Source organism: Chenopodium quinoa, unplaced genomic scaffold, assembly GCF_001683475.1.
Source record: "Chenopodium quinoa cultivar QQ74 unplaced genomic scaffold, ASM168347v1, whole genome shotgun sequence".
Taxonomy (NCBI): domain Eukaryota; kingdom Viridiplantae; phylum Streptophyta; class Magnoliopsida; order Caryophyllales; family Amaranthaceae; genus Chenopodium; species Chenopodium quinoa.
The window spans coordinates 5,823,564-5,835,786 of NW_018745410.1; the positions used below are offsets into that span (position 1 = coordinate 5,823,564).

At 45.5% G+C, this 12,223-nt stretch overlaps 1 protein-coding gene across 1 annotated transcript; it reads left to right on the forward strand.

Moving 5' to 3' along the window:
- Nucleotides 1-6,660: 6,660 nt before the first annotated feature.
- Nucleotides 6,661-9,898, forward strand: LOC110713131 (protein MAIN-LIKE 1-like). The gene is made up of 4 exons (XM_021891601.1): nt 6,661-6,788; nt 7,612-8,949; nt 9,030-9,455; nt 9,551-9,898. The coding sequence occupies exons 1-4, from the start codon at nt 6,720-6,722 to the stop codon at nt 9,689-9,691; spliced, it is 1,974 nt and encodes a 657-aa protein (XP_021747293.1). The 5' UTR covers nt 6,661-6,719; the 3' UTR covers nt 9,692-9,898.
- Nucleotides 9,899-12,223: the final 2,325 nt, after the last annotated feature.

The following is a 12,223-nucleotide window of genomic DNA, read 5'->3' on the forward strand; positions in this document are numbered from 1 at the left end:
ACCACTACAAAGATATTGGAGTTTGATCGTATCTTATGACCGCATATTTAATGCCCAAGGCCAATTTGGTGATTAAGGGCTCGATTGGTGAAGAAGTCCAAGTAATGAACAAGCTAGTACCACGGATCAAACAAGTAAAATATTTGGGCTCAAATAAGAAGCCCAATCCAAGAGGATGCTGCTGGACTAGTAAAAACACCGGGCCCGATCGAGCTGATTGTGGCCCGGTCGGGCGCGCTTCATTGCTGTTTCCTTAAGTCGGTTTTGATATTTTTAGTGGGATATAAAACCCCGTAGATTGGAGAAACAAGAGGGCAGCTTTTTACTTACTTTTTGTCTTAGTTTTGAAGCTTTTACTTTCCTTAGATTTCCGTAATTGCACGCTGTTTCGGGGTTTTCTGATGTCCTGCGGGAGAGTTACAATTCCGAGACTGGAACCGGACGCCTGTACCTGCAAAACAAATGGATGCTCCGGATGACTGGAGATCCGCCTCCGACGGTCAAGTTAGTACTTGCTTAAGGAGTAATTAATGCGGAAATTAAAGTGATTGGGTCTCTCTAGGTGAGAGTGTTTAATGTGCGTAATCTCCCTTAATGAGGATTAAGGGAGGTATTTATAACCTCGGGAAACGTGCCAATCCTAGGTTTAGGTTAACCTTGGGCTGATTGGGCTTCCCTCAGAAGTTGGGCCTAGGTGGCCGGCTTCTCCATTAGGCATGGAGTATGCCACGTGTCATGACATAATAGGTCCAGGGTGGACGAATAAGCGTGTGCCACGTGGCAAGCCCTGAGAGGTCCAACTGGGGGACACTTGGCAGGACCTGATTGGCCCACGTGGCGCATTCCGATTGGTGGGAGCAAAATCCCCTAATCATTTGCCCCTCACAGGTGGCACGTGACTGGTCACGTGTTACCTGTGACAGGTGTCGCCCTGTTACTTGTAACAGGCGACGGCCTGCTACAGGTGTCACTCGGCGAAAGGCCGAGAGATTCTCCCGCAAAAATTTTGAATTCTGGAAGTGACCCTTCGCCTTCTCACTTCGCCTATATAAAGGAGTGTTGACTTCGGTCATTTTCACACTTGAGAACTTTGTGAGAGAACATTCGGACCCCTGAACTTGCTCTGACATTTTGGACCCTTTCTGCCTACCGCCTGCTCTGACAAGCCGACTGCAAAGGATTTTCAGAACTTCATCAACGTCACTCGTTCAGGTAACCGTGGGTTCTCTTACTCTTAATTTTCTCTTTATTTTATTCTTTTTGGAAATGGCACCACGGAAGCACACGACACGGCCTAGGTTAGTGATCAGCCGGTCACCGGGGACGGCTGAATCTAGGACTAGGAGTGCCGCCTGCCCTTTTCCGGACCCATCTTTGCCCTTTATACAAAGTCCGATTGTCTCTGTGTCTATGCAGAACATGATGGCCAGAACAAAAAGAACTGCTAGGATTTCGAACTCAGACGGCTCCTCCCACAGGGTGCCGATTAGTGAAACATCATACAGGCGCCAGATGTGGCAGTGAACCAAAGCGGCTTGAAAGCCGGCAGTTCTGAGGGAGGAGTCAAAGTGACCCCTTCCAACTTTACAGTTGACAAGTCTACATTTTCTCCTGCTCCTTTTAAAGGAGAGGAGGCGGGCCCCTCTGGGAGAGGGGAGGAGTCGTCCTCTTCGGACTCGTCAGAGGACGAATCCGAGTCTAGCTCTTCTGGCCATGCTTCTCTGGACACAGAAGAGAAAAACAGTCGCCTACAAGAGGCGAGGCTTTCTCATGCAGTTGAGAAGGGGGACAATTGGGCGGAGCCATCCGCCTCTTACCGAGAGCAAAATACCCCCTACTACTGCACTGTCCCACGGGGCCGGATAACGGCCTTGCAAGAGAAAGTGGGGAGCTTTATTGCGAACCACACAATGGGCCCCGGCTTTTTAGTGTTCGTGCCGGATCTAGAGGACACAGTCGTCTGGCCGGCTGGTACTAGCTATGATGGCGCCTGCTTTGGCTGCTACGAGGCGGCAATCAAGGCTGGGCTGCGCTTCCCACTGCATCCGGCTGTTCAGCGGATCCTGGATGGGTATGAGTTGGGGTTATGGCAGTTAGCCCCGAACTCCTAGGTCAACGTACTCGGCTATGTGGCCGGGTGCGAACTGCACGGGGTGGAGCCGAACTTTGAGGCTTTCGCCCACATGAACTACCTCAGCCGGACCCCTAAGGCAGGCAGTACCGGCTGGTATCAATTGACGAGCCACAGGGGCTACCTCATGACAAGAGGTAAAGCAAACAAATGGAAGGACTGGCGGAGCACCTTCCTTATCATTGAGAGTTAAGACACAGAGCTGAACAAGCGCTTCAACAGGTGGAACAGGAATCCGCCCCTTCTTGCAGGCGGCCGCAGCATGCCGCCTGTTCCCCCCAAGGCTAAGAAAGAGATCTTAGATAAAGGACTCTTCAAAGTAGAGTCGAGGGTGAACTCTACTTCAAGGGTACGAGAGCAAGTACCCCTGCACTGCGTCCCGAGCTTCAAATGGCTCTACGACGAGTACTTTTTGGCTGCCTGTGGCCTCAGCAGTCGGTGCTCAAGAGGTAGTCGGCCTGTCGAATACTCTGTTTTTCCATGCATTTATGTGATGACTTTTTATTAACTTTGCTATTTGTTTTTGCAGCGGACGCCATGAGCAAAATTACTGCCTCCAGGACTGCGGCGGCCATGTTGCGGGCCTCCATCATGCAACAGTCTTCAACCGACTCCCCTAACAAGGGGGCACCCTTGGTGAGCTTCGAACCCTTCACTCTCTTTTTTGGAGTTGGGTTTATGCATATACTGACCGAGTGTTTTTTTTTTTTTTTTTTTTTTTTAGACGGGAGCTCCAAGAGCTTCTTCTTCCCAACAGCCGGACTCCAAGACCCGGAGGACGACTGTTGCGAGCTCTCCTGGTTCTGCCAGGAAACATGCGGCGGCTGAGAAGCAGCCGGCCACTCCTTCTAAAACTCCAGCTGGGCCACCTAGAAGTATGAAATTGTCCTTGTAAATTTTAGACTTGCTCTCTTCTTTACTAGGTCTAATCCGTTTGTCTATGCTTGATGCAGCCGGCCCTCAGGAGCCTGACTTGGTCGAGGTGGCCAAGTCTATGATCAAGGCTGTTCCTCCAGTTGAAAGGGAGGCGGTCAGGGGTGTCGGCACCCTTGACCTAGACGGGATTGCAGGGGTCCTTGCTGAGGTATACTTAGCATATTTTTGAGTATTTGAATTCCAGGACGCCTGTTTTTTTGTTTGGAAACTGACGCCTGTTCCCTTTTTACTTAGGCCCTGCTCCGAGTGAACGGCCTCCGTAAGCCGCTTGACTGGAAGAACAAAGAGGTAAAGGTCGCAAAAGCTATGGCCGCCTCTGACTGTGATAAGGCAATGTTTCAAATTGCCCAAAATGAGGTTCTGACAATTGACATTCTTTATTATCAGGCTCAGGCTACTTCTGCCATCCGGGCTCAGTTAGAGGCGGCCCAGAAGAGAAATAGCGAGCTGGAGGCGACCATCAACAATCTCAAGGCCGAGCTGAGACCTCTTCGCCAAAAGATGTCCTCATACGAAACCTTGGAGAAATCCTTAGCGAACGTAAAGGAACGCCTGGTGACCCAGGAGAAGAGTCTTACTCAGGAGCTCTCGGAAAAGGCCAAGCAAGAAAAGAAAGAGCTGGTCCGGGAGATGATGGAAGACTCTGCTCAAATCCAGCGCATGACCTGGGGCCGCCTCTTCCCCAATGCCGACTATTCCTCTTGGGAAAAAACGTACCGCCAGTGTTCTGATAGATATAATCAAGAGATCCTGGCGGCTGCTGAGGACGAGGCGTTGGAGGAGGAGGAACCGGTAGTGGCGCTTGTGCCGCTTGGGGGTAATGCATCGAAGAAAGATGCAGCTGAAGCCGAGTCAAGCAAGAAGAGTGCTGACCAGGCGGCAGCTGCTAATATTGAAGATCTGCCCCCTTCTTAAGCTTTATGTCTTCTTTCCACGGCCTTCGTGCCGTTTGTTTGTATTTACCCGGCCAGGGGGCCGGGGTTCTGAATATTTGGCCGGTCTTTAATGACCGGCTTCTTTTTATGCCAAAATATTTCATTTTTGTTTTGTTTCAAATTTGTTTAAGTATCGAATATTCTGATATCCAATTGTACACTATACCGACTGTTTAGCATGGCCGATAGTTGCGGACAGGTACGAGAGATAGTTAGTCACACTACCTATGCCCCTGGACAACTGGTTGTTTGTTCCCATGCTAAGCGATCAGTCAGCCACTTTAAAGAATGGATTTTTTCAACCAAGTAGGAAGGTGGTTTCCTACCTGCCTTGTTTGTGTTTTTAAGCTGGAGACTCTAGTCGGTCCAGGCCGTCTGTTCCCCGCCACTTTTAATCTAGTGAAACCAGGCGCTGTATGAACACCTTTTTAGTTCATACTAAATTTTTAAGGAGTGACCAAGTAAACATGATTGTTACCTAGTCGCCAAGTGACTGAGTAGTAGAGGTATCAAGCGGTGGGTACCGGTTGTTCCCCTTTATTCGCCAATGTTTGTTGGCTATTACCTCATAAGATACCAACTGTTTTTATCCCAAGTAGTTCAGTCGGTCGGTTGACACGCATGGTTACTGCGAACACTTGTTTGACCTGATTAGTCAGTTAAGTGAGAGGTATCCTTGTCCGGGAAACGGCTACGTGGTTGTCTTGGTTAGACAGTCGTATAGGTGTCGTGTAATGATTTATAGAGCAATGTTCCACCCAAAAGGGAGCTGCTCTCTACGACGAATTTCATCCGGATGGATGCCGTCGGACGCCTGCTATAACGTTGGGACAGGTCGAATTGAATTATTATATTTTGATCAGTTGGCTTGGCGCCTGGTCTGATCATATGAGTCTTTGATAGTTCTTGGTGAACTGTGTTCTGGGAGAGTAACCGATTGTGTGGAACAAGCGGCGTGCCCCTCTTAAGTAAGAATGAAAATTAAACATGGAGAGTAGCCGACTGTTTGTCAGTAGGCATGCCCCTCTTAGGAAAAAATGAAAATTAAACATGGAGAGTAGCCGACCGTTTGTCAATAGGCATGCCCCTCTTAGTACAGAATTGAATAAAACATCAAACTTTTATTAAGCAGTCCTCGACTATTTACATCATTCAAAAGAAATATTTCTTAAGATTATCTACATTCCAAGTTCGAGGCAACGGTTGGCCGTCTGGTGTTTCCAGACGGTAGGTACCGTCCCTGACCTCTTCATAGATTTGGTAGGGTCCTTCCCAGTTGGGAGTTAGTTTGCCAGACTCATTAGCCCTACCAACTGCTTCCATTTTTCTAAGTACAAAGTCCCCCACTTTGAGTGGACGCCTGTGTACTTTTTTGTTGTATGATCTAGTCATTCTCAGGCGGTAAATTTCATGGCGCAAGACAGCATTGCCCCTCCTTTCAGGGAGTGAGTCTAATGCCAGGCGCATGGCTTCCCAGTTTGCCTCTTCGTCATATAGCATTACTCGAAGAGTCGGCTCGTAGTGTTCTATTGGAAGAACAGCTTCCGCACCATAATCTAGGAGGAATGCAGTTTCTCCAGTCGCCCCTTTTTCAGTCGTCCTAATGGCCCAGAGAACATGTGGTAATTCATCCGCCCATAGGCCGCCTGCTCGTTCAATCTTTTTCTTGAAACCGTCTGAGATAATTTTATTGAAAGCTTGTACCTGGTCGTTTGCTTGTGGACGGCCGACTGATGCAAAGTAGTGTGCAATTCCTTGGTCACCCAACCAGCTTTTGAGAACAGGCGTCTCAAATTGGGGACCATTATCAAAGACCATAGACATGGGAACCCCGAACCGAGTGATGACATTTTTCCAGATGAATGAATGGTCTACCCAAAATAATCGGAATTTGCAAATCTTCCTTCATATCAAGAACAACAAAATCAACAGGTATATAAAATGTACCTACTCTAATAGGAATATCCTCTAAAACACCTATAGGGTATTTAACAAAACGATCGGCCATTTGCAGAGTAACATTGGTAGGTTTTAATTTACCCATATTTAATTTAGAGCTCACAGATAATGGCATAACACTTACACTAGCACCCAAATCACATAAAGCTTTTTCAATCATCAGATTACCAATATGACATGGAATAGAAAAACTACCCGAATGTTTTAGTTTAGGTGAAGATTTATTCTGTAATATAGCACTACATTCTGCAGTAAAAGCAACAGTCTCTATCTCACTAATAGATCTTTTTCTAGTCAAAATTTCTTTCATAAATTTAGAATATGCAGGAACTTGAGTAATTAAATTTGTGAAAGGAACTGTTACCTGCAAATTTTTCACAACCTCAAGAAACTTACCAAATTGCTTATCCAACTTACTCTTTAAATGTCTATTAGGGAATGGAAGTTTGATAGCAAGACCCTGCACATCTCCATTCTTATCTTGGGGTTTACCCTGCAAAGAATTATTAGAAAAGTTTGTTTTACCCTGTAGCCCTGCAGGGCTAGTAACAACATTGTTTGGTTTAACAGAATCAAGATTAGCAATTTTTGTTGTAGCAGGTTCATCATCTTCTGAATTGCTAAACATCGCCCGCGAATCTCCACATAAAGCCCACAAAATTAGAGTGAATTGTCACTTTTGCCCTCAAAGTAAAAAACACAATTTCTTCTCTCAATTCTCTACTTCCACTTTCTCTCTCTAAAAAACTTTCCGAGCGATGTCGAGGCGGCCCGGCAAGGAAGTGGCGGCACAGGCGGCGGGTGGACAGCGGTTTTCCGGCGAGAAGGTATTTTTTATTAATTTTGTGTTTAAAAATTAAAAAAAAAAAGGTCGGAGGCGGTGGCGGCGCCTAGGCCAGACGCCGTGACGGTGGCGGTGGCGTCTGGCCCAGGCGCCAGAACCACGGCACCGGCGTCTGGCCTAGGCGCCGCCGCCGTGGTAGTGGCGTCTGGGCTAGACGCCGCCGCCACCGTCACGGCGTCTGGCCTAGGCGCCGCCGCCTTTTTATTTTTTTTTTTAATTTTTTTTTGGTTTTAAATTTGAAATTTAATTTTCGAAAATAATTATTTTTTTTTGATTTTTTTTTAAATTTGTTTTTCTTTTTTTTAATTTTAAATTTTATGTTTCTGATTTTTTTTTTATTTTGTTTTAAATTTTGTTGGTTTTTTTTAAAAAAATTTTATGTTCCTCTTTTTTTTTTTTTAATTTTTAATTTTATGTTCTTGTTTATTGTTCTTGTTTTTTTTTTTTTTGAATTAGTTTTTTTACTTAAAAAAAATTTTATGTTCCCTTTTTTTTGTTATAAATTTTTTTTAAAATTTTGATGTTCTTCTTTTTTTAAGTTTTTATAATTTTATATTTTTCACTTTGTTTTTTCCAATTTGTTTTTTTTGGGTAATTTTTTTTTTTTGCTTTGTTTTTTCCAATTTTTTATTTATTTATTTATTAGGTTATTAATTTTTTTATTTTTAGGTTGTTAATATTTTGTAATGTTTTTAATTTATTTTCCATCATATGTATATTGTTTTATTTATTTATTTTAATTACTTTTTTTATGTTTATATTACATGTTTATATTGCATATTACATGTTTTGTTATTTTGTGTTAGGCATCGTATTTTCGTTCTGGGGCTGGGAAGAGTATGGACATTATGAGAAGTACGATGAACTCAATGGAGAGCTCGGGGCCCAGACACGTTAGATCCCGTGGTATTTCGGCCTCGGCTCGTAGAGAACGGGTGCACTATTCTGAGGATGATGAAGATGATGATGGTGATGAGGAGGAGGAGGAGGAGGATGCAGATGAGGATGTGGACGATCAGAGTGGACCATATGATGATTACGGTCCATTCAGTCAGAGGCTTGATGATGTGTATGAGACGCGTAGGGTAGACGTGCGTAAGGGTAGAGATGGTAGATTTGTTAGTAGATCTGGCACATCATCTGCGTCCACTGTGTCTGCGGTTAGCAGAAAACGGTCGAGGGCCGTTAATGATTCTTGGGTGGTGAGGGGCGAGGTGGCTGGGGGACCTATAGACGGGAGTGTGATTCCTAGCTTTCTAGGACACATCGCTACCCGTATTTGGGAGGACCAAGAGCGGGCTTTGGATAGCGGCATTTTGAAATGCCAAACCCGGGAGAGGACTTGTAACTTCTTGTGTAGTTGGGCTGAGGCTTGGCCGGAGGAGAGCGAGATGGTCGGCCGATTGAGGGCCACTAGAGTGAGCCACCTTCCTGCCACCATGCATGAGAGGATTGACTCGACGCTGATCACGGCTTTCGTTGAGCGATGGCAGCCGGACACGAACTCTTTCCACCTTCCGTTCGGTGAGATGACGATCATGTTGCATGACGTCGAGGCCATCCTTGGGATTCCCGTAGAGGGAAACCGAGCATCTGTTGTCACAGATGCGGATCAGGCAGATTTATTGGCGGAGCTGTTGGCGGTGGATAGGGCTGCGCTGTACACAGCGGCACTTGGTGTGTGGGATCACGGCGGTGTTAAGATCGCAGCAGTTTTGCAGCGATGTTTGCACCCCACTTCACGTAGGACGCAGGACACACAGCTGGCTGCATATGTTTTTCTTCTTCTCGGGTGTACCTTGTTTCCGGATAAGAGCGGAAACAAGCTCAGGCCACGCGACATAGTTGACGCGTGTGAGCCCGACAGAGTAGGCCAGTTTTCTTGGGGGTCGGCTACATTAGCGTACATGTATCGCCAGTTAGGATTCTCGAGCCGGGCTGATGCGGCAGGTATCACTGGATGTATGACGTTGTTACAGACGTGGATATACGAGTATTTCCCGGCGTTTCGACCACACCGCGACCCGGTTCCTATTGGGGATGGCCAGCCACGTGCCTGTGCGTGGAGTCCGCGTGTCGAGAAGAAGTCCATTGACCGCCTGCGATCGATACGGTTATTGCTTGACAGGATGTCCCCATTAGAGGTAAAGTGTTTAAATTATTTCTACTTTTATAGTTTGATGTGTTTATTGTATGAATCTTACTAATTTTAAAAAATGTGCAGGTGAACTGGATGCCTTTCGGCCAGAACCCTAGTAATAGGGTACCCAGGACCCTCTACACGGGACTGATTCAGTATCGTGAGATCGTAGAGGCGTACATGCCGCAGCGCTGTCTTCGCCAGCTTGGATATGTCCAAGTTGTTCCTCCTCCACCAGCATGGCCCAGTAAGGCCGTCCGATCTGCGTCGTTGAAGGAGTACGTCGTCCAATGGCCGGCAAGCATGATTGGCACGTGGGAGCAGTTTCCGATGGTTGCCCGCATATGGATTGAGCAGTTGCAGCGGCCGCCAACTGGGGTGGCTGCCATGTGTGACCAGCACTACATGGAGTGGTACAACCGGCACTCGCACCCGAGGTTGATCAGAGACGTCCACCACGGCGACGACGCCGATGATGATGATGTGCCACCGCCCACTGCCGTGGATGCGGTACGTCTCATAAAACATTTGTAGTTGTGTTTTTTTTCATATAATACGTCTCATAATACGTCGTTATTGAATTTTATGTGTTTTGTTATGTGTAGTGGATGGGAAAGATGACGCAGTTGGGACACAGACTTTTTGAGGAGAGGGACAACATGACGACTGCAACAGGCAGAGCTGTTATTGATGAACTGGAACGGGCCCTTGAGCAGTGGCAGTGGGCGTCACAGAGAGATTATTGATATGTCGGCAGTGCATTTATAAAACATTTTCCTAGTTGTTTGTAAAAGTTAACATTATCTGTTCTTATAATTATTATTTTAAGTTCTTAGAATTTGACATTATATTTTTAGTTTTTATAACTTTTATTTTAAGTTGTAATTAGTGGGCATACGAAAACTAAATACAGGTTCACATTTAAATGGGAAAACTAAATACGAAAATTAGAATCCGAAAATTAAATAAATGGGAAAAACATAGCAATAGCAATATTAGGTCACATAGAAAAGGCAACTAGATTGTTCCACTGCTGCACCCGGTCATGATATAACGCATCCCAGCCCTCTACGCTTGCTGTACGAATGGTGTACCACGTTGGTATAATCGGTGGGACCGGAAAATCGGGTGACAGGTCCAGTCGGATGAAATGTCTGTATGACGGCCCCAGAAATCCAATAGCAACCTCTCTTACCGGTCTGGTGACGGTCTCACGCGAACTGCTCCCCTCAGGTTCCTCATGATCCAAGCACGACGAGTTGAACATGTCATGAAGTACGTGGGTAGCACTACGAATGACTGAAGGGTGGCTGGAGGACACTTGGTCAAACATCGAACGAAACTGCTCCAACTCCTCCTGTTCACGGTTGACTGTCTGTGGAACAGCATGCTCTCCGATAACGAGCGTCCGCCAGAATGGATGAACCTGATCAACATGTAACGACGCCCTATCTTGCGTAATTACGCGGTGAATGGTGCATGCACAAGGTAGTCCATGAGTCACCGATATAGCACATCCGCACCGAATAGCCACTTCATCACCCAACTCCCTCATCCTGGTGTGCTCGCTCAGAATCAACCCCAAGCAGTAGTGTGACACACGACCATGGAGAATCTTAAATATGAAATGGCTATACATCGTGCCATGTCGCCGTCTGGAGTCCTCGAGAGAGTTCTTGATGCCGTTCCTCTGAGTATCAATAGCCTTGTTTATTCTCTCGAACAGTGTATCCAGAGCAGAGGTGGAAGAATCAATCCAGTCCTTCAGAGCTCTATGAGCGCTCTCAACTCTACATGTAGTAGTGTTTCCAAAATGAAGAACTTGGTTTGTCCAATATTTGACAAACTTTTCCCTCTGAGGCACCCACTGCTGCATCACATAGTCTACGATTGCCGGGCACCATTGGTATGCATCCTTGAAGTTATCCAAGGCTCGGTCGTACTCTGCCTCCGTGGTAGCTTGCAGGATCTTCCGCCACTTACCATTTACCAATCTCTCTGCTGAATCTAAGTTCTTGTTGAAAAGGTTGTAGGCTTTGACTTTCACGCATTTGTTGATGTGCCATGTGCACAGTAAATGGCTCGACTCCGGAAACAGCTCCGCTATAGGGGCAAAGAGACCTCCCTCACAATCGCTGACGATGGCCGATGGCTGAACACTTGGGCCGATGTAATTTCTCAACTTCTCCAACACCCAACGGTAACTCGCAACCGTCTCATCCTTCATAACTGCATAACCAATCAAAAAGTTCTGGTTCGTTGGAGTCATCCCAACCATCTCAACCAGTGGAAACTTATACTTGTTTGTCTTGTACGTTGAATCGATCAGAATCACAGATGGCCAAGACGAAATCATATCAGCACAATCAGGATGCACAAGGAACAAATGAGTCACCTCCGATGTGTCTTCATCAGATTCAAACCAGTACAGGTAACCACGTGCTTGTGCCTGGTGTAGAAGCTGCTGTATAGGGTTCCTTCCCTCTGACCGTTCAAACCTCAATTTATGTCTGACGTTGTAGATGTGTCTTCGGTTTGGCTGGTCTTCAGGAAATTTCTCCAACACAGATGCTAATATTTTAGCAGGCTTCACTTGAGCATCACTCATTTCTTTTACAATTAGTTTCGCAGCAGGACTTAGGCCACTTAACTGTCGATGACCCACTTCATATGCGATCATCTCATGGTTGTGATACCCCCATTTACCGTAACTCTTCACTTCCCAACCGTCACCCCTTTGCTGTTGTCGAACCTTTACTCTGAACTGACACCCACAACCTTTCCGCTTTGTATCAAACCGAATCGCTTGACTGAAATCTCGTTCCTCCCTTTTGCGATAACGGTCGCATCTCAAAATGCGATCCATTCTACCATCCCGTTGAGATTTATGAGTTGCTACTACTAAACAAAAACCTGATCTAATTGCAACCTGTTTCGCCCAATCAACCGCTTGTTGAGCATCTTCGAACAGACCATCGTGTACAAAAATCCCACTATAATCATTTCCGTCTCCACCATAATCCTGCAACAATAACATATAAATATAATCACATAAGAGTAGATTAAATTAATACATTTGATACAACATTAGCACAAAAGCAAAAACAATAATAAATTATAAACAACAAACAAAGAAATAAACAAAAAGTATTCAAAAAAAAAAAAAAAACAAAACACAAAAATAAAAAACATAAACAAAACTTTAGATTAAATAAATAAAAATAAACCAAAAAAATAAAAACAAAAAAAAAACATAAAACGAAAAAAATTGTAAAAAA

Coding starts and splice junctions, on each gene's coding strand:
- LOC110713131 (XM_021891601.1), top strand. CDS start 6,720: ATGTCGAGGCGGCCCGGCAAGGAAGTGGCGGCACAGGCGGCGGGTGGA. Junction 6,789..7,611: donor AGCGGTTTTCCGGCGAGAAG/GTATTTTTTATT, acceptor ATTTTGTGTTAG/GCATCGTATTTTCGTTCTGG. Junction 9,456..9,550: donor CGCCCACTGCCGTGGATGCG/GTACGTCTCATA, acceptor TGTTATGTGTAG/TGGATGGGAAAGATGACGCA.